The 23,525-nt window shown below is 37.5% G+C and overlaps 1 protein-coding gene across 2 annotated transcripts in view; it reads right to left on the bottom strand.

Annotated features, from left to right (window-relative positions):
• Nucleotides 1–23,525, bottom strand: part of ZRANB3 (zinc finger RANBP2-type containing 3) — a 305,507-nt gene that overhangs the window by 131,718 nt on the left and 150,264 nt on the right. For both annotated transcript variants that reach the window (XM_047772056.1, XM_047772055.1), the window contains exon 4: nucleotides 1,164–1,342. In XM_047772056.1, coding sequence (XP_047628012.1) covers nucleotides 1,164–1,342 — 179 coding nt within the window. The remainder of the gene's footprint in view (nucleotides 1–1,163; nucleotides 1,343–23,525) is intronic.

The raw sequence follows: 23,525 nt of genomic DNA, 5'->3' as shown, positions 1-23,525 counted from the left end.
CTAGAATCATGCACAAAAAGTAGATACTCAAACATTAGCTGACTATTCAAGGAAGCCTTCCTAAAAACAGGACAGCAAAAAGCTCAGGTGATATTGCGATTTTGAGTAGGATGATACTTAGTGTTACGGGTCTGTCCAGTGCACTGCAGAGCAATTCACATTCCTGAGCCCTCCACTGAAGGACTGTAGAGTCCCTATCGCTGATAACAAAAGTGTCCCTGGGGGTAATAAACTGTAGAGAAAAGAGGAGGGAGCCACTTCACACAAAGATACCCTGAGCTAAAGTTATCTCTGGTCTTTTGAACTATCTCAACTATAATTTAAATATCTATCATATTCTTTATCATACTGCAATGAAATTATTCATTTACGTATTTCTTTCCTTTATTATATCATATGATTGGTAAGGGCAGGGAATGTGTCTTACTCATGTACAGTGCTATGCTCTCAATGAGTGTGTGGAATGAAATAATTAGACAAATAAATGCATTAACAATAAAACATACCACTTTTCATTTTCTGTATCACCAGTGAGGAACACAGAACAATGTCGGTCTTCTGTAGTTCTCTATTTTCTAACAGAAAAGTCAGATCTCCCAAAGAACCAGTGTTAACATGACAACTGCTTCTTCTTTTTTTTTTTTTTTCTTCTAAAGGACAATAGCATTTAAGCCCTGGATAAATCTACTTAATATAGAGACTTACAAATTTCCTGCTGTACTCAAATACCAGAGAATGCTGCCCAAGAAAAGTACAGGGTTAATATTACTAATTAAATATAAGAGCAATATTCGAGGGCTTCAAAGGTCACTGTAGCTGCTATCCTGCCATGTCTTGACTAGTGGACCGTCCAGGAATAACTGGCATATAACAAAAGAAGGTACATGTATTTGCAGTAAATACATGTTGTCACATGTCGCTATACACCCAGAGCTGTTTCAAGTACCTGGAAGGCAATGGGTAAGTTTTTCTACCCTTAGCTAACATCCTACAGAAACATTACACTCTGGGATTTGAGTATCATCTAAAATATCCCAAATGTTACTCAAATAAAAATATTAGCCACTATTTAATAGCAAGCGTATACTCCCAAAATGATAATAAAATTTATATGACCTAAAAGCTATAAAAATGATAGTGGTATTTTAAAATGTTGTTCTTACCCAATATCAGTTTTATTCTGAATAACATTGATTTCTTCTGGACCTAGCTCTGGGATCCATTTCTCTATTTCTTCTGTCCAAGGGTACCTCAGAGATGAAGGGACCACTATTAAAAGAGGCCATTCCTCCTTATAGAAGTAAGCGATGCCAATAGCTTGAATTGTTTTTCCTAGGCCCATCTAAATTAAAAATAGATAAATAAATGCTAGAATATTTTGAAAGAAATTATTTGTCAAATACTTTTATTTAAATGTATCATCAAAATAATTTTCTGATGAAAAATCAACTGGATTACATAGTCAGTAAAACACTCAAGATTATCATGACCTTTAAAATTTATTAAGCAAATTGTATTTTTTTCAAGTCATCAGTGATTGGACTTGGAAAAAAAATGACCGCTTTTTTGAAATATCAGTTATACTGGTTTCATACCAGCTAAATTTACAAAGATGTGTGTGATGAGTTCCTGTTGTGGCTCGGCAGGTTAAGAACTGACATAGTGTCCATGAGGATGCAGGTTCAATCCCTGGCCTTGCTCCATGTGTTAAGGATCTGGCATTGCTGCAAGCTGCAGGGTAGGCTGCAGATGCAGCTCGGATCCAGTGATGGCTGTGGTGCAGGCCTGCTCAACCACTAGTATGGGAACTTCCATATGGTATGGCTGTAAAAACAAAAACACAAAAACAAAGATGTATGTGACCATTTATAACTTTTCTCTTAGAGAACACAAGTTAACATATACTTATACAGCACAATATCCTGTAATTTTGAAGTTAGAATAAGCCCTAGATCACATACATTTTGCAACAGGAGTAGGCACAGAGAGGTTAAATTACTTCTTCAAGTCCACAGGTAGTAACTGGATGCAAAAGCAGTATGAGAACCCACATATTTGCTATCTTCACACTTGACCATTTTCAGTTATATCACGCTGGCCCATTTCTAAGCTGTACCCTTTAAAATATTAGTTACTAATTGAATGTTTATAGTGGTTTTGTTCATAATCTCCAGAAACTGGAGACAACCCAAATATACTTCAACTGGTGCATGAATAAAAACTGTGGGGAACCCATACAATGGAATACCATTGAGTAATAAAATAAGGAACAAACCACCGCTACACACAAACACATGACTGAATCTCAAATGCATTCTGCTAAGTGAAAGAAGTCAGAAGCCAAAACTAGGTAGTATCTGATTCCATTTTTATTTCATTCTAAAAAAGACAAAACAACATGGACAGAAAGCACATCAAGAGCTAAAGGGTGAGAGGAGGGCAGCACCATGAAGCGACTTCTGGGGACTGAAGGAAAGGCTACATCTTGTAGTGGCAGTTACATGAATGAACTGGGCAGAGCTCAGAATTGTACACTAAGAAAGATGAATTTGGGAATCAGGGATAAATTAGGCATTTGGGATTAAGAGACACTCACTACTATATAAAACAGATAACAAGGACCTACTGTATAGCACAGAGAACTATATTCAATATCTTGTAATAAACTATTATGGAAAAGAATCTGAAAAAGAATGGAAACACATAAATGTATATATGTATGTATAATTGAATCACTTGGTTGTACACCTGAAACTAACTCAACATTGTAAATCAACGATAGTTCAATAAAAAAAAAAAAGAAAACTAGAGTTCCTGCTGTGGCTCAGTGATAACAAACCCAACTAGTATCCGTGATGATGTGGGTTCGATCCCTGGCCTCGCTCAATGGGTTAAGGATCCATCATTGCCATGAGCTGTGGTGTAGGTTGCAGACACGGCTCAGATCTGGCACTGCTGTGGCTGTGGCATACGTCAGCAGCTGAGGCTCTGATTCGATCCCTAGCCTGGGAACTTCCACATGCCGTGGGTGTGACCCTTAAAAAAAAAAGGAAAGAAAACTGAATTTACCCAAAAGGGTGAATTATACCCCAATAGTGCTAACTTTTCAAAAAATAATTGTATTATGAATCATTAGAAAGACAAAAAGACATAGACCCTGCTTACTAGACTATTCATAGAGAAAAAAGACATAGAAACCTAAAACAATTTAAAGTAAGTTTTAAGTGCTAAGTGAAATTAAAGAAGAAAGGAGAAAAAGAAAGTTTTGGACTTCTAGCAAGCCTCCATTAAGAATACCTTGTTTCTTTCTTTTTTTTTTTCCACTAAACTTACTGCAGTAATCATTTCATGATGTTTTTAAGTCAAATTATTATGCTATCCCCCTTAAACTTACACAGTGCTTTTTATCAGTTGTATCTTAACAAAACTGGAAGAACAAAAAGAAAACCTTGTTTTCTTCTTGTATTTTTAACTACTGCTATTAACAATACTGAAAGTAATTATAGAATAATTCAAGTAAACTTACATTATTTGATTGATATATCAGTCAAACTCAAAGACAAAGGAGAACACTAGTGTGAACTGCCTAGGAAAAATTTTTTTTAATTGGCATAAAGCCCGCCAAATTGAAATATGGTAAATGGAATGTAGGAAATGATTTTGTTTCAGAGCTGCAATAGTAAGTGATGAGATATTCCTTTAAAAGTATGAGTAAATCAATGACTAAATAAAGATCAAGGACATTAAATTCTCTGGGACAGGGACGACTGAGGTAGAGAAAAAGTGTTTGCAGTTCTTAACAAAAGAAGTAACTGAAAGGACTGTAGTCTAAGAGCAGTTATATTATTAGTGACCATTTCAAAGTTTTGAGGCATAACATTCACGTACAGAGTCAAAACTAGATCTAAAAGCTTTCAACAAGATCCAGCTGAAGATAAAAAAAACCAAGATCCAGTTGATTTTTAAAAAAAGTTTTTTTGTACCTAGTATTTTAAGAATAAAATTGAGGTTAAGTTAGGCAGGTCCTGGTAACACATAACTTAGGAATGGACACACACACACACATGAAAGCACACACACATGCACACACATATGCTATGTATTTTATTATAAAAAAGAATAATTTAACATCTTAATATTCTATATCTCTTTCCAAGAAATAGAGTACAACCTAACACTTAGTCCTACAAAGCCAAATTTAGCTTTACCTGATGGTGGTAGATATAGCCCTAAGAAAAAAGAACAAACTTGTACATAACTTAGTTTTGTAAATCCCAACCAAAGAGCAATTATGCACCAACATACAGTATAATGACTGATCTGTTTCCTTGTCATCAAAGCCTTCTAATCCTCATAGCTGAAACCACTTAAACTAGATCCTGGGACCAACTTAGTTCCAAAGCAGTAGAAATTTAAGAATTACAGATCTTTACCAGGCTTGGGATCATTAGTGTTGCTGTGTTCCTACAACAACTCTGACCATGAGCCGGTTCCAGGAACTGAGTCATGGCTTTATTTTATGTGTGTGGACCATACTATGAACTTTGTGCCATAATCATTTGAGTCCCTAGTTTTGCTTCCTTCCATGGTTTCATAATTCCTTTCCTCTCTCCTCCCCTTTTTTTTTTCAGCCATACCTATGGCAAGAGGAAGTTCTCAGACTAGGGGTCAAACCCTAGCCACAGCAGCGACCTGAGCCACTACAGTGACAATGCCAGATCCTTAAGTCACTGAACCACCAGGGGACTCCCATAACTCATTTTCTTAATTTCAATTTCTCTAGAAATAGGGGTCTGTTTTCCTTCCCTAATATTCTGTGAAATAAAATTCTTTATCTGGGACTCTGATTCTATTACTGGATCCTTACCTTCTGCTTGTTGCCAAATTTATTTAGTGCCAATCACCCCTGCATACCTGGACTTTGGTGCACTTCACATAGTGTGACCATATTAAGTTTTGACCTTAATCCTAGGAAATAGTCTTTAATATTAGGGGGTGTTCTTTCTGGGGCTTCCTGTAAGCCAAGACAAGGTATTTATCAAGAGTCTCCCAGTTCCACAGGCTCAACCCTGAAATCTGCTTCCTTAGCACCACAGCAGTGCAGAAATCTCCCCTTAGTTCTTTATCCTCTCAGCTCCAAATTTCTGCTGAATTTCTGAGGTCTGACCCTGTGTGTGTGCAGTTGAAGATGGTCAATGACTGAGGGTAATATGTATGCAGATTTTTTTTTTAAATTTTTATTTTGGGTCTTTCAAGTTTTCTTCTCTGGGATTTTTCTCTCTCTGCTCCAGTGGCACAATGAATAGTTTGGGAGCTAGCCAGAGTGAGACAGAGCAGTCTCTGACAGAAACAAGAACTCACCAGTAGTGGATTGAGGCAGCTGAAGAAGAATGGAAAGCCACTTTAGGGAGCTATGAATACTGTGTTAGTAAGTATAGCAAATTCTGAACATTTTCTCACTATTCTCAGCTATCTTATCACACTTTCCTAATAACATAAAAATCATGGCTGCCTTTATAAAACTAAATGATTACACTTAGAATATTAAGTATTAATTAAGAAACAAGGAGACATAAAGAAAGAATGGTTTGCAAACCAAGAAGTCTTAAGTATAACTAGTGGAAAGACTAATCTAGCTAAGGAGATGAAGCACTGAATACAAGAATAAAAAATGGGAGCAAAAAAAAGGATGCAATAAAGAATATGACTCCATTTTTAATGTTTCAATGCTGACAGCTTTCAAACCCCATCAGTCCCTCTTAACTTTTTCCCCAAATTTGGGCAAGGCAATAAGAAAACATGGCTGCTATTTCCTTTGGCACCAGAGAGAAATTCAAACCACATAAGCCCAGCCCACACATTGAGAACCCTTATCCTAGACCCACCCCACAAATCCAGTAAAAAAACCAATCCAGTCTCCAATCCTTGTTTTCTCAAGTCATTTTCATGCCTGTTTAGCAGCCTACCCTCCTTTCCACCAATAGGAATACTATGTGAGTAAACAAACTTTTCCATATACTGTTGACATCCATGTGGCATCATCATTCTGGATTTCTGAATCAAACTTTGGGTGGAAGAGTCCATTCAGCCTCTTTGGGGTGATCACAACAAAGGAAAGCCATTTCTCAGTATATGTTAATAAGCAGGCATTGAGACTTATATGAAAAGTTTTCCTTGAGCTTTGATAACTTCAGTGAAAAATCTCAGAATCTGGTTAACTTGGAATCACCAAGAAGAATGAATTTCTGAATCTGCATACCCAATTCAGGTATCTGAATTACCTGAAGATACTATCCTGTCCTGGTTGGAGAATTCACTGAAAAATGAGATTGCAATCAGTTCTTACCTAGTGACCTTTCATGGTAACAGCCCCAAATCTTCAATTCTTTATTAAAGATAATGTACATAAATGACTAATGGTGATTTCTGGAAATCAGAAAGATATTTATCAATACAAATAAAGTGATCAGTTGCTAATTTCTTAGGTATTTATTTCTTAAGTATTTGCTATTGATTGTTCCTTTTTTTTTGGGCACCATCAGTACAAGATAAAAGTTTGATGGGACAAACTGAAACAAAAGATGACTCCAAATTAGAGAATAAAAATATAAGTGTAATTTCATGTTCCCATTAAGGATAAAAATGATAAACAGCATAAGATAGCCAACTTGTAGATAAAAACTATCAATAGTCTCAAACTATCTTTACCCTAGAAATAAACTTTTAAAATATGTACTTAGAATTCAGTATTTTGGAAAGTTTTAAATAGCTCAATATTCAACTATAAAAGCATTAGCACACTTCAAGTAATTTAAGTATAGAGAAATAACACCGCTCAATGAAGATTCAAAGCTCTTAGCTCTCTCTGCCATAGAATTTGTTATGGAACTATCTACTGTTTGATAACGATTAAGGCTAAATCACCTATTAGGAAAAAAAGCCCTGACTCAATAGTAATACAACTGCTTAGGTAACTACTTAGAAGAATTTAAAAGAATACATTAATTTCAAGGATGTATTTTGTCAATATTTTCAAAATAATGAATCACTATTTCATTTAGGAGAAAAATTTTAGGTTTTCTAAATGTCTTATTCCGTAAAATAATTAAAAGCAATTAAATAACAATGATCCTAGCTGACAAACAGAATTCCAATTTCAATTTTTTATATTGTGATTGCTTTTATATAGCAATTGTATAGAGAAGATGCATACCGATTGAGATTTTTTAAAACTAGAAAACTTAACGTTATAAACAGCTTATACCTTTTAGAGTAAACATATGGATTTATCTTTACTTTTTTTTTTTGGCTGAGCCCTCGGCATGTGAAAGTTTGTGGGCCAGTGATTAAACCTGTACCAGATCAGTGACCCAAACCACATCAGTGACCAAACCACTGCAGTGCCAGATTCTTAACCTGCTGAGCCACACAGGAACTCCTGGTTTTATCTTTAGAATAGGTGGCCTATTTGTCCTAGAAGAGACTCCTTTGGAGGACCTTTTTAGGTATGTAGGTTTAAAATCTTAATGAGGAAGTAAATTAAGTTAAGAAACACAAGAAAATGTCAGACCAAAAGCCTATATTCTATTACTTATTATTGTTAAGATGTATGTTTTAGCAGAATTATTTCCATGTTCTTAGTTTTCTTTCCTATAAAGAGGTTTAGAGGGTATATCTGAAAATTGTTATTGATTCTTAAACAAGTATGAGGGAGAGAGAGAGAGAGAGTGTGTGTGTGTGTCGTAGGGGATAAGGAGCAGGAAACAGAACATAGGAGTATGGATATACAAGCCTGACCTTGTCTCGACTCAATAATGAAGAGGCCATACTTTGGGAAAGATACTGTCATACTTCACTGATGGTCTGGCTCTTCCTCAGGGATGGAAGCAAGCTTTCCCCTGAAGGAAAGACATTAGGATCATGTGAGGCTGAAAAGGACATGGCCTTAGAGGGCAGCAGGACAGGGCAAAAAACTTCTTTCTCTAAAGACAAGACATTGAGTTGAGGATGAACCACATGAGTTGAAGCTCTACTCCAAAGTATGGCTTCATGATGCCCACTAGGGGGACAGCAAGAATAAAGCAGTGAGAAAGCTCTGCAGTGGACAGAGAGGATGGATCTGAGCCAATGTGCCTTAAGAGTACCATTTCTAGTATAAGTAGATAGCTATAACACTTCTAATGTTATAGTTTTATTCTTGCCAGTTCTCTAGGGAAGTTTTAATAAAAGTCACAGCTTTACAAATGAGATAAAAGTATTGCCAACAGATGTTATCTGAGTAAAGGGAATAAGGATGTTCACTACTCATATTTCTGCAACTCTTCTGTAAAGATGAAGTAAATTCCAAATCAGAAGCTGGGGGAAAAATTACAGCTTGACAACCTATTATTAATTGTGCAGGGAGGAAGGACAAGAGGGATAGTCTATATTCTAAAAGGATTGGTCAAGAAGAAATGATACTAAGTATTCGAGAAAACATTAAAAGTAAACCTTTAAATTTTCTTTAAATTATTTTAAAAAGTCAGCATAACATGGATAGTAAAACATGAAAGGCAGCACAACAGATAATCTAAGATCAATTTCACATGTGAGTAGTGACGCAAACATTTTAAGTAGACTCTGAGAATTTAAAATTTAGTAGGCTATTAATAGTATAACATAACAAAGAGGAGTTCAAGTCCAGGAATATAAAGACTGTCAATGTAAGAAAGTCTGTTACATTCACAATGTTAATAGATCAAAGGGAAAATAACCTATGATAATCTTTAGATGCTAAAAAGGCAACTAAAAAATAGGCTTTAATTCTTGATAAAACTCTTGATTACTAACCATTACTAAAAGGAAAATCCTTTCACATTAGAAAATGTACATATCTCAATCAAAAAGGCTGTATCATATTTAATGGAGAAAAAATAGTCTCATTAATATCAGAAATGGGGGAAAGAAATGACAGATATAAATATTAGAACAGATGGGCAAAAAGTGTATTAGTTATAGATAATGTGACCAACTACACAGAAACTAAAAGAATCAGTAGAAAAATGATTACTATTATTAGTAGTAATAACTAAGCATCACCTAAAGAATTTAGGTAAGTGACTAGTCCCAAATTATGATGAAAAAAGTTTTGTACTTTAGAAAGAATAATCAAAACAGAGCAATGATGAGTTCCTGCTGTAGCACACAAGTTTCAGAATTCAACTGCAGTGGCTCAAGTCACTGTGAAGATGCAAGTTCAATCCTCAGCCTCATGCAGTGAGTTAAAGGATCTGGCATTGCTGTAGCTGCGGCTCAGGCTGTAGCTTGGATTCAGGTTGTAGCTTGGATTCAGACTCTGGCTTGGGGAACTTCTTAATGCTGTGCATGAGGCCATAAAAAAAGAAAGGAAAAAACAAAAACACAGCAATGAAACAGAGAAGAATGCAAGAACCTGCCAAACACAAATGGGAAATGAGTATATGATAGAGGTGGCGTTTTCAGCCAATGAAAAAACTATTAATACTGTTTTCAGCCAATGGAAAAAATGGCTATTAATACTGTTAAGAAAAGTGGTTAATAAAAGAAACTAGAAAATGTTGCCCCAAAACATGCATCTGTGACACAAAAATTATCTTGAGTTGAAGGTAATTAAGAAGCAGTAAATGCAGAAAAAGCTCCCCCCTTTGCACCTAAAGGAAAGACACAAATTCTCCCTTTCCTGACAGTCTATCCAGGGAGGCACCAGAGGAAACCACACAACAAACTTTGTTAAAATAATCCATATCTTCCTAGCTATTTCTTCACCATTTAGTATCCTTAGCCCCAAATCCTTTCTTTGCCTTGTCAATTCTTCACAAATTTATTGTTCCTTTGTGTAAGAGGTATAAAAACTTCCCGCTCTGGTCACTTCTTTGAGTCCTCATTCTCTTGTTATGGCTCTTATGCACACGAAAAAATTCAATGTACTTTGTTCTTCTGTCAATCTCTTTGTCAGTTTAATTTTCAGATCCAGCCAGTGACCCTAACAGGGTCAATGAAAACTATTCCTCCTCTAAACTGATCACTTGGAGAAACAATAAAATTAGGTCTTTGCCTCATCCCTCATTATAAGACAATTTCCAGATAGATCAAGTATTTATATATTAAAAAGGAACACATAAAAGCGATAGAAAAAAAGAGGAGAAATAAAACTAAAAATTCAAAGTAGATATATTTTAATTCATTATGTCAAATCCAAAAAGCATAAAGGAACATACATGAGAACTAAAGGGAAACAAAAAAATAAAAAATTGTAATACAAATGACAAAAGGCCAAATTCCTCAATTAACAAAAATCTTCTACCAAAAAGGAAAAAAAAGGATAAACACCCAATAGAAAAATGGAGAAAAGAACTCAACAACCAACTCACATATGCTACATATGTTCATGAACCATCAAAAGATGCCCAATGCCACTCAATACTTAGAGAGGAACAAATCAAAACTTTGAGAACCCATTTTTTTGCACCTAAAGAATAAGAAAAACAAAACCTAAACTAAACTAAATTGATTTGATTACAATGTTGTAGAAAGTTTGGAGAAATAGGCACTTAAATACTTGTGGATATAAATACTGAGTTGACCATCCAGTAAATCTAATACTTGGAGTTTATTTAGGGACATACTCACATAGTACACTGAATCATTAAAGAAGAGACCATAAAATGAGATATTACATAATCATTTTTAAAAACGAAGCTATATGCTGATATGGAAAGACTGGTTAAGACATGGGCAGAAAAATAGAATGGTGAATATGAACCAATCAGTACTGAGAGAAAGGAGGAGGGAGAAAGAGAGAGAGAAAAGAGAGGATAAGGAAGAAAGAGAGAGAGGGAGGGAGTAAGGGGAAAACAGAAGAGGGAGGATGGAAGGAACTACTGACAGTGTCACCACGGGAGGGAGGGCCTGCAGGGAAGGAATGGAAGGAACCATGAAGTTGCAGGTTTGATCCCTGGCCTCGTTCAGTGGGTTGGGGATCTGGTGTTGCAGTGAGCTGTAGTGTAGATTGCAGACGAGGCTTGGATCCTGCGTTGCTGTGGCTGTGGTGCAGGCCAGCAGCTGTAGCTCTGATTTGATCCCTGGCCTGGGAGCCCCCATATGCCACGGGTGTGGCCCTAAAAAGAAAAAGAAAAAAAGTCCAAGAGGCTATATAAGATGTAGCAAATTTTTGAGTATTAAATTAGTAAGTGTTTATGGCAAAATCTGGAATCAACTGTGACCTTATTACAAAGTCATAGTCCAATGAAGTACTCTGACATTTAGGTGGTTGGAGGGTGGGGAAGGGTGGAGGAGTGAGAGGGAGAAGAGGCAAGGGGAGAGGAATGAGCAAAGGGACAGACATGAATTACACACATATAAGTGTAGAATGAGAGATCTTTTAAAAAATAATTTGGTGGAACCCACACTTGAAAAAAACAAGTGAAAAAAGGAGAATCCTACGGCTTCATGATGTTTCATCCTATTTCTTCTGATGACTAGGTCAAGACTCAAGAGTCAGTCACTTTTCCTTAACAGCAACGGATTTTCAAGCTGTAGCAATGTGGAAACTATGTATTATGTTACTCATTTCAAAGGAACAAGTAGAAAGATGTATTAGGAATAATGCATGGTTTCTCAGGGGAAATATAAGAACTTAATATAAGAACAATAACAATATTTTGAATTTCAAAATACAGAAAGAACAATGAACACAGACCATAATATTTTAGAAAAATTTTAAGTTAAACCTATAAAGTGAGCCACAATCTGTCAATACCATATTCAAAAACCTTAGTGATATTCATTGAAGGGTAACAGAATTTGCTACCCTAAAACATGCCTCTTTGGAATAGGATTGCTTTGAGCTGCATTTTTGAGAAAGAGCACACAGGAGAAGCTTTGAAGATAAGTAGAAGTTACCCTTTTGAAAGAAAAATTTAGAGTTACAAAAGAAATCTCTGTTTTAAGGGTATCTCCCTCTCTGTACCTGGAATAGAGAGATGACTCTTAAATCACAAAAACTCTTACCAATGGAGAAGGCACTGATTTAAGTATGTCTAACAAATCTTTTACCATGCTCTTCTAGGTAACTTCCCACAACTTCAACCCTCCCTGCCCACCCACTTTTGCGTTTAGCTGAAGATGTATTTAATGTAGTGGCTTGGGCCATTTAGAGAATTTTACTCATGTTTTCTGGGTATCTCCCCTGTATAGATGTTAATAAACTTCTGTTTATTGTTCGTTAACCTGCCTTTTATCACAGGGAGTCTCAACCAAGAATTGAGAAGGGTAGAGGGGAAATATTTTTCCTCCCCTACATTGACATTTAACCTTAAATGAGTCACAAGATAGTAAAAATGAGCTAACTTAAGTGTAATGTCAAATGCTCAGAAGTATATGTATTATCATTCAAATAGTACTACTCCTGAAGTAAAATTTGAATGAAAGATCATGACAGAATAATATAGATTTGTAATGCTCAGTAGCTCAGAAGTAGATTTTCCATATACATATAAACACACACACATACATATACACTTTTTTTGTTTTTTTTTTTTAAGGCCTCACCTATAGCATATGGAAGTCCCCAGGCTAGGGGTCGAATTGGAGCTGCAACTACCGCCCTATGTCACAGCCATAGCAACGCAGCATCCAAGCCATGTCTGCGACCTACACTGCAGTTTGAGACAAGGCTGGATCCTTAACCCACTGAGTGAGGCCAGGGATTGAACCAACATCCTCATGGGTACTAGCCAGGTTCATAACCTGTTGAGCCACAATGGGAACTCCCCATATATTTTTCCTATCTATAAAAAAACCCTACTTTGTAAAATAAAGTTAAAATCAGGTGCACAAACTGTAAAAAGATTCTTTTCATTTTCTTCACATGTGTTATAGGATTAGCGTCTAGGTGATTTTTTGAAAATGAGAGCCCAGCACAATACAAAGAACACAATTATAGATGCTTAGGGGAAAAAAGAAAGAGAAGGGAAAAAAAAAGTGATTCAATCTTCTTGTATCCTCTAGTTTTCTCAAAATCTATTATGCTTATGAATTGTTTGAATACTACTTAAAAATTCAGACTTTGGGGAGTTTCCAGGTGGCTCAGCAAGTTAAGGATCCTCTACTGTCAATGCTGTGGTGCAAGTTTGAACCACAGTCTAGGAACTTCCACATGCTGCAGGCAAAGGCAAAAAATTCAGACTTTAGGGCACTAACTCCTCAAATCCTGACTTAAAAGGTAAGCAACTCACCTGCGGCATGTGGATGTTCCCAGGCTAGGGTTCCAATTGGAGTTACAGCCACCAGCCTATGCCAAAGCCACAGTAATGCCAGATCCGAGCCACATCTGCGAACTACACCACAGCTCATGGCAATGCCAGATCCTTAACCCAGATCCTTGAACCCGCAACTTCATGGTACCTAGTTGGATTGCTCTATGCTGTGCCACAAAGGAAACTCCAAGGTAAGCAATTCACATGTGGATGGCTATCAGATGGCACTGTGAGAACAACTACTTTAAACGCTACATCTTGGAGAAAAATATTTCAGACTATTTTCATTTAATTTTTGTCCATTTTCTCCTCAGGAGGAAAAAAAAAAGATAAAACCAAATTTAGAGTTCCCATCGAGGCTCAGAGGAAATGAACCTGACTAGCATCCATGAGGACACAAGTTTGATCCCTGGCCTCACTCAGGGGGCTAAGGATTCTTCAATATCCTCAAATCAATCAGTGTGATACACCACATTAACAAACTGAAGAATAAAAACCATATCATCCTCTCAATAGATGCGGAAACAGCCTTTGACAAAACCCAACACTCATTTCTGATAAAAACTCTTCAGAAAGTGGGCACAGAGGGAACCTACCTCAACATAATGAAGGCCATCTATGACAAACCCACAGCAATCATCATTCTCCATGGTGAAAAGCTGAAAGAATTCCCACTGAGATCAGGAACAAGACAAGGATGTCCGCTCTCACCACTACTCTTCAACATAGTTCTGGAAGTCCTAGCCACAGCCATCAGAGAAGTAAAAGAAATAAAAGGCATCCAAATTGGAAAGGAAGGAGTAAAACTATCACTATTTGCAGATGACATGATACTATACCTAGAGAATCCTAAAGAATCAACCAGAAAACGGTTGGAGCTCATCCACAAATTTGGCAAAGTCGTAGGACACAAAATTAATACACAGAAATTGACGTAATTTCTATATTCTAACAATGAAAGACCAGAAAGAGAAATTAGGGAAGCAATCCCATTCACCATCACATCCAAAAGAATAAAATACTAAGGGATAAACCTACCTAAAGAAACAACAGACCCGTACTCTGAAAACCATATAAGATACTGATGAAAGAAATCAAAGATGACACAAATGGAAAGATATACCATGATCTTGGACTAGAAGAGTTAATATTATCAAAATGACTATACTACCTAAGGCAATCTACAGATTCAATGCAATCCCTATCAAAGTACCAAGGACATTTTTCACAGAACTTGAACAAAATTTTTTTCCCATTTTTTTTATTACTCAAATGAATTTATCACATCTATAGTTGTATAATGATCATAACAATCCGATTTCACAGGATTTCTATCCAACAGCCCAGGCACATCCCCCCACCCCCCAAACTGTCTCCTCCGGAGACCATAAGCTTTTCAATGTCTGTGAGTCAGCATCTGTTCTGCAAAGAAGTTCAGTCTGTCCTTTTTTCAGATTCCACATGTCAGTGAAAACATTGGATGTTGGCGTCTCATTGTATGGCTGACTTCACTTAGCATGATAGTTTCTAGGACCATCCATGTTGCAAAATATGCTGGTATTTCGTTCTTTTTAACGGCTGAGAAATATTCCATTGTGTATATGTACCACATCTTCTGGATCCACTCCTCTGTCGATGGACATTTAGGTTGTTTCCATGTCTTGGCTTTGTAAATAGTGCTCCAATGAACATCAGAATATATGTGTCTTTGCGAGTCTTGGTTTTCTCTGGGTAGATGCCCAGGAGTGGGATTGCTGGATCAAATGGTAGTTCTGTTTTGAGTTTTCTGAGGACTCTCCATACCGTTTTCCACAGTGGTTGCACCAATTTACAATCCCACCAACAGTGTACTAGGGTTCCCTTTTCTCCACACCCTCTCCAGCACTTCTTGTTTGTAGACTTTTTGATGATGGCCATTCTGGCTGGTGTTAGGTGGTACCTCATTGTGGTTTTTTGATTGGCATTTCTCTAATAACGAGTGACGTTGAACATCTTTTCATGTGTTTTTTAGCCATCTGTATGTCTTCTTTGGAGAATTGTCTGTTTAGATCTTCTGCCTATTTTTCGATGGGGTTGTTTGCTTTTTTGGTATGGAGCTGCAGAAGTTGTTTATAAATTTTGGAGATTAATCGTTGTTAGTTGATTCATTTGCAAAGATTTTCTCCCATTCTGTGGGTTGTCTTTTTGTGTTGTTTAGGGTTTCCTTTGCTGTGCAGAAACTTTGAAGTTTAATTAAGTCCCATTTGTTTATTTTTGTTTTTACTGTCATTACTTTAAGGGGTGGATCTGAGAAGATGTTGCTGTCGTTTATGTCAGAGAGTGTTTGGCCTATGTTTTCTTCTAAGAGTTTGATAGTGTCTGGTCTTATACCTAGGTCTTTAATCCATTTGGAGTTTCCTTTTGTGTATGGTGTTAGGGAGTGTTCTAATTTCATTCTTTTCCATGTGGCTGTCCAGTTTTCCCAGGACCACTTCTTGAACTGGCCGCCTTTTCTCCCTTCTATATTCCTGCCTCCTTTGTCATAGATGAGTTGGCTGTAGGTGGGTGGGTTTAATTCTGGGCTTTCTATCCTGTTCCACTGATCTATATTTCTGTCTTTGTGCCAGTACCATGCAGTTTTGACGACTGTTGCTTTGTAGTATAGTCCAAAGTCTGGGAGCCTGATTCCTCCAGCTCCATGTTTCTTTTTCAGGATGGTTTGGCTATTCTGGGTCTTTTGTGCTTCCAAACAAACTTTAAAATATTTTGTTCAAGTTCTGTGAAAAATGTCCTTGGTAATTTGGTAGGGATTACATTGAATCTGTAGATTGCCTTAGGTAGTATAGTCATTTTGATAGAACAAAATATTTTAAAGTTTGTTTAGAAGCACCAAAGATCCAGAATAGCCAAAGCCATCCTGAAAAAGGAAAATGGAGCTGAAGGAATCAGGCTCCCGGACTTCAGACTAAACTACAAAGAAACAGTCATCAAAATTGTATGGTACTGGCACAAAGTCAGAAATATAGATCAGTGGAACAGGATAGAAAGCCCAGAATTAAACCCACCCACCTACAGCCAACTCATCTATGACAAAGGAGGCAAGAATATAGAAGGGAGAAAAGACAGCTTGTTCAAGAAGTGATGCTGAGAAAACTGGACAGCCACATGGAAAAGAATGAAATTAGAACACTCCCTAACACCACACACAACAATAAACTCCAAATGGATTAAAGACCTAGGTATAAGATCAGGTACTATTAAAATCTTAGAGGAAAACATAGGTCAAACACTCTCTGACATAAACGACAGCAACATCTTCTCAGATCCACCCCTTAAAGTAATGACAGTAAAAACAAAAATAAACAAATGGGACTTAATTAAACTTCAAAGTTTCTGCACAGCAAAGGAAACCCTAAACAACACAAAAAGACAACCCACAGAATGGGAGAAAATCTTTGCAAATGAATCAACTAACAACGATTAATCTCCAAAATTTATAAACAACTTCTGCAGCTCCATACCAAAAAAGCAAACAACCCCATCGAAAAATAGGCAGAAGATCTAAACAGACAATTCTCCAAAGAAGACATACAGATGGCTAAAAAACACATGAAAAGATGTTCAACGTCACTCGTTATTAGAGAAATGCCAATCAAAAAACCACAATGAGGTACCACCTTACTCCAGCCAGAATGGCCATCATCAAAAAGTCTACAAACAAGAAGTGCTGGAGAGGCTGTGGAGAAAAAGGAACCCTATGACACTGTTGGTGGGATTATAAATTGGTGCAACTACTGTGGAAAACGGTATGGAGAGTCCTCAGAAAACTCAAAACAGAACTACCATTTGATCCAGCAATCCCACTCCTGGGCATCTATCCAGAGAAAACCAAGACTCGCAAAGACACATATAGTCTGATGTTCATTGCAGCTCTCTTTTCAATAGCCAAGACATGGAAACAACCTAAATGTCCATTGACAGAGGACTGCATCAAGTTGATATGGTACAAATACTCAATGGCATACTACGAAGCCATTAAAATGAACGAAATAGTGGCATTTTTAGCAACATGAATGAACGTAGAAATTATCACGCTAAGTGAAGTCAGTCAGACAATGAGACACCAACATCAAATGTTTTCACTGACATGTGGAATCTGAAAAAAGGACAGACTGAACTTCATTGCAAAACAGATACTGACTCACAGACTTCAAAAAACTTATGGTTTCCACATGAGACAGGTTGGGCGGTGGGGGAATCCACTGAGGGTTTGGGATGGAAATGCTGTAAAATTTGGTTGTGATGATTGTTGTACATCTATAAATGTAATAAATTTCATTAAGTAATTAAAAAAAAAGATAAAACCAAATTTGGAGTTCCCATCGAGGCTCAGAAGAAATGAATCTGACTAGCATCCATGAGGACCCAGGTTTGATCCCTTGTCTCACTCAGGAGGTTAAGGATCTGGGGTTCCCATGAGCTGTGGTGTAATTTCGCAGACATAGCCTGGATCCTGTGTTGCTGTGGCTGTCGTGTAGGCCAGTGGGTACAGCTCCGATTTGACCCCTAGCCTGGGAACCTCCATATGCCTAAAAAGACAAAAAAACAAAAACAAACAAAACAAAAAAACTTAACACTTTCAGGATTTTATTCTTAAACTTCAAATTAATTTCTGGGGAAACTTGTTCCTTAATGGATCTTCAACTCCAGTTCTAAGGCAGTATAAAAATAGTGTGTTCTACTTGCCTGTACAGAATAACTTTAACAAAAAAAGAATTTGGCTTTTAACTTCACAACTATTTAGATTAGTAATTTAACAGAAAAAGATTAATTCAAGATGTTTAATGAAGGCTCTGAAAAGGAATCTAAATTGTACACTTATTTGATTATCTGTTATTTCAGTTAATTAATTAAAATGCTATATTTAAGCCGTTATAATCAAAATTTAACTGTTAAACAAATGGAAGAATAAATAACTTGTATCACTAAAATTTTAGTTGTAATAAACACAGAGAATTAAAAAAAGAGTGCCCTACAGGAAAGAAAAATGTATGAAAACCACAAAATCATCCATGTTATATAATAATGCTATGAATATACTTACCACAAATTAAACATAAGAGTCTTTCTAAAGTATATGAAAACAAAGACTAAGAAGGAAAGAGCAGAGAATGAACATTTGTACTTGGCAAAGTGATTATTGCCAATAATGATTGCAGATCAAGTCAGTCAGAGATTTTATAAAAGAGAAGATGAATAAATCCTTTCCTTGGATAGTGTAAATAATTACAGTGTAGTGTTTTTACATCTTTTTTTATGTGGCAACACTATTATTAATTTGATGACAATATCAGAATAAAGAATAAAGAAACTCATGTTGAAATCAGACAGTATATTAAATAATTTCTTCAGTTATGTAATGACATAAAATCGTGGTGGAAGTGAAGTAAATAAATAAGGCCACTACTTATTTCTGACAAGAAGAAAATTACTTCTGCTTTCAAAAAAAGGAGTCAAATGCAAATCAATCAAAAGCTTATGAGGCAAAATTTCTTAGAATGCTTTCAGTTGAACAAGTAACTTGTAATATCCTGTCAATTCTTGTGCTGATACATAGCAATCACTTTAGAACCATTAGCAAGAACTTGAAATTTCAATCCAGTAATTTTTGAAAATGTAAATTAAGCAACTGCAGAGATTCACTACTCAGATTCAAAACTGAGGCCCATTTAAGATGGGTCTTATATATACCATAGAGGAAGTATGAAGGAAGCCTTAATGGAAAAGTTGGGTTGTTTTTTTTTGTTTTTTCTTTTCAGGGCCTCCCCCATGGCACATGGAGGTTCCCATTCTAGGAGTTGAATTGGAGCTGTAGCCGCTGGCCTACATCACAGCCATAGCCACACCAGATCAGAGCCGAATCTGTGGGCTACACCACAGCTCACAGTAATGGCCAGATCCTTAACCCACTGAGCGAGGCCAGGGATCGAACCTGCATCCTCATGGATTCTAGTCAGATTTGTTTCTGCTGAGCCATGATGGGAACTCCTAGAAAAGGTTTTTTTTAAAGAAAAGTAAGAATTATAGCTATATAAAGTGAAAAGGAAACAAGCAAGAAGAAAACAAAAACAAAATACTAACCACGTCTTCTACCACTTGCCAAAATGCCACTATTCACTAAAAACAGAGTCCTAATGAATGAAAGCCTTCAAAGGTTAAAAAATAAAAGATGATCACAAAATCCTGAGATTAACCACTATTTGCTGAAAAGCAAACAAAAATGAGAATCAAATAAGGCTGCAGAATCAAATTGTTATTCTAAGAAAAAGACACAGAATGCTACAAAAAATAAAAATTGCTGTTTAAATTGGCTTAGGCAGTAAAGAAAAAAGACAGAACTATTAAGGGATAAGAAAACCATGAATGTTTTTAAAAGGACTAAATACATAAAACTTAATTTTGTATGTTTAGAGAATATTTTTGGAGATGATTTTGGGGGCTAAAAAAACCCCACCTCACCTCAAAGTAAATTTTGCTGGGTTCGAACTATATAGTTTTCTCCTCTAGAGTGGAATTTGTATAGGTTATTTCTATATTAGACAAAGTTATAATTTCTCCTACAATGCAATGTCACATGAACCCCAGGGAAATATTACAGCAAGGTGAAATGTATTTGGTTTCTGACATTTTTATTGGATAGGGATGCACTTTGTTTTCCCAATATAACTAAATTACTGGACAACTTCTCTGTTCTTTCTCTTCCTTTGTCTTCCTTTTTTTTTTTCTTCCTTTGTCTTCTACTAGAGCTAATAACAGCTCCAAACTTCTTAAATGAACCTTTGTACAGAATATGCTCAAAAGTGCACAGCCTGTCAACTATTACTTAAGGAACTCAACTTTAATCTATAAAAAGAAATGAGGTATGTCAAAATTACGATAATGGCAACATATGCTAGTCACAGTCCTCATTTATTAAATATTATCCATGTCAAAATAAAAAATTGACCATGGTTTTGTGGAACCAGTGGACTAGAGAAAACATAACATATCTGAACTTCAGAAATTTTAATGGAATGGGTATCTAAGAAAATCTTCCTAAGAAACAAATTCAAATTGGGTTTAGAATCAAAAATCAAATGTTACTTGCAAAGTATTAACAACTGTAACAAAAATAATAAAATTTAAATTATATGGAGAAGTTGCATATTTTAAGATCTAACCTGGGCTTGATTTTACTTTAATGAAATATTAATGACATCAGAAGTACAGAAAACAGTTCAATAACTTCATAGTATACACTGTGTCATAAACTAATAAGGTAAAGAAAACTAAGAATACTATGAAGATGTTGGAATAAAAAAGTAATAAATATCAGGAATTAATGGTGGAATTAGAAAAGATAACCAACTCGTGATAAATTGACATATTATGAAATAACCTAAAATACGGATTTTAAATATAAGTATACTGAAAAGTGACAGAACAACTGATAATATTCTTCATTTCTCTTTTCTAATGTTATTTATCATTAATAGCCTCAGTACCAATATTAATAAAAATATACAATCTTTCATTTTATGCATAAACTCACGTAGGACATGGAAGAAAAAGGCCTTGGCATACCAAAAATGAAGACTAAGAAACAGACACATAATTTAAAACAGTCTAAGAGATTTAAGTAAAGGACCTAACTTGTCTCAGTAGTTGATAACCTTGAGTAACTAAAAAGAGGTTAAATTATGCTTAGTGTACAACGTTTAAAGAGGCAGGAATATATAGAAAGCATTTGGAAACAAACAAACAAAAAAACAGCAGAGCCTCCTTGCCTGCCTGCTTGCGTCTCTTACAAGCATCTTATCTTAATAAATCTATTTTTTACCTATCACTTTGTCTCTTGCTGAATTCCTTCTGCACGGAGGCATGAGGAGCCTGAACCTCAGTGAGTCCAGACACTGAAGACCTGTGTGACCACTAAAGCACACTTTTTACTGCCCCAGCCCTTGTGGGTGCTGACACTTTATTTCCAGCTTGCAGCCATACGAACTCCCACCCATCATGGACACTGTTGGGGACACCTTCTGTTGGCAACTTCTCCAGCGCTAATACTTGGTTGGGAAACTACCTTGGAAGGGATAACATCTAAAATAGGATGTGGCCAAAAAGTTTGAATGCACCCAGAGAAATATGCAAAAGGCTTAAATGATTGCAGTGGCTTTGTGTGTTCAAAGACCACCAATGGGGGGAGGCTGGTTTTTCTGGGCCAATCTGGCCCTGGCGGATCACTAGGCCCACAGGAACCCAGACAGGACCAGTGTACCGTGTGGACAAAAGGACACTGGAGAGAAGATTGCGATTGATGTGCCTTCCACAAGCAGCAAGGCCACTGGAAGAGGGAATGCCCCAGATGCCAGAGAGCAACAGGGGTCCCTTAGCCATTGATGGTTTGAAAATCAGAAGATCCAGTGGGGCAGGGGCCAAAACCAGCTCTGCCCAGAGATACCATCTACATAACAAATGCTGAGCCTTGAGTGGTCTTTGATGTGAAAGGTCACTTAATAGAACTTCTTACAGATACTGGTGCAACCCTCTTGTTCTTAAACCAAAGGACTGGAAAGCATAGTAATCATAAGGAGTACGTAATGGGGCTGTCAGGGAAGAGGCAAGGGCACATTTTCCTGGAGCCCCACTTGTGCAACATCAATGGCCAGCTACTTTTACATTTCCTTTCTGTTTGTGCCTAATTGTCCCATCCCTTTAATAGGAAGAGATTTATTAACTAAGTTAGGGGTTACTCTGTTTCTGGTGGAACAAGGGAACCACCCTCATCACCAAATGGTTCTAACAGAAAACAGAAAGGAACCAATTGAATCTGAAGCTGAAGTAGAAGGCTTAGTGGACCCTGAAGTGTGGAATATTGAGGTTTCAGGCTTGGACAAAGATATACAGTTGAGATCTGGGCAGGAATATCCCTGCAAAAAGCAGTACCCCTTAAAATCAGAGGCAGAGGAGAATACTGTTAAGACCCTAAATCATGTATGAAGAAAGGGTTCCCCAAAGGTGAGGTGTCACCCATGGACCAGGAAACCTCAGGAGTCAAGGGACCCAAAGGAGACACTGGCGCACCTGGTCTGCAAGATTTCCAAGGGCCCCCGGTAAGTCTGGAGCCTCAGGTACCATGGGTCCCCGTGGTCCTCCTGACCCTCTTGGCAAAAATGATAAAGTTGGAAATCTTGACAGCTCTGGTGAAAATGGAGCTCCAGGTCAGATGGGCCCCCATGGTAAGAGAGAAGACACTGGACCTCTGGCCCTGCTGGTGCTTATGGAAATGATGATGCTACTAGTGCTACTGGATACCCTGGTCCCACTGGTCCTGATGGTCCTCCTGGCTTCCCTAGTGCTGTTGGCATTAAGGGTGAAGCTGGTCCCCAAGGAGCCTGAGGAGCCCCTCTGGACCTCGGGCACCAGCAGCACCCCTGGTCCCAAGAGTAATAGTAGTAAACCTGGTGCTCCTGAAAGCACAGGAGACACTGGCACCAAGGGAGAGCCTGGCCCCACTGGTATTAAAGGCCCCTCTGGCCCTGCTGGAGAAAAAGGAAAGTGAGGAGCCCAAGGTGAACCCAGACCTGCTGGCCTGCCTGGACCCCCTGGCGAGCATCGTGGGCGAGGTACCACTGGAGAGCCTGGCAAAGTTGTAGAGTGAGATATTCCTGGACCCTCTAGTACTGTTGGTCCTGCTAGCAAATATGGAGAAGGTGGAGCCTAGGGGTCCCCCAGATTTGCTAGCCCCACTGCAGGCAAACCCAGGTGTTCCTAAAGACCTTGGTGCTCCCGGCACCTCTGGAGCAAGAGGTGAGAGAGGTTTCCCCAGAGAACATGGTGAGCCTGATTCCTCCAGCCCTGCTGGCTTCACTGGCCCCCTGGTGCTAATGGCCAACTTGGTTTAAAAGGTGAACCTGGTGATGCTGGTGCTAAAGGCAATGCTGGTCCCCCGGCTCCATTTGCAACATTGGTGCTCCCGGACCCAAAGGTGCTCATAGAAGTGCTGGTCCTCCTGGTGCTACTGGTTTCACCGTATGGTGTTTAATCTCTAGGGTAGCTGGGAAAATAATGTTAACCAGAGAGACATTGGCTTATGCCCCTCTCAGCAGAAAAGGGACAGTTAGCCATGTGTTTTACTCTTTTCCTAGGCAAGCCTATGCCCTATCTCAGCAGGAAGTAGTTAATGTCTTCGCTCAATATCCTCTTTAAGCATAAAGGGGTAAAATACCTGGA

This window comes from Phacochoerus africanus, chromosome 3 (genome assembly GCF_016906955.1).
Source record: "Phacochoerus africanus isolate WHEZ1 chromosome 3, ROS_Pafr_v1, whole genome shotgun sequence".
Classification (NCBI taxonomy): Eukaryota; Metazoa; Chordata; class Mammalia; order Artiodactyla; family Suidae; genus Phacochoerus; species Phacochoerus africanus.
Note: the sequence above shows the minus strand (reverse complement) of the source record. Positions and strands in the feature narration are given on the sequence as shown.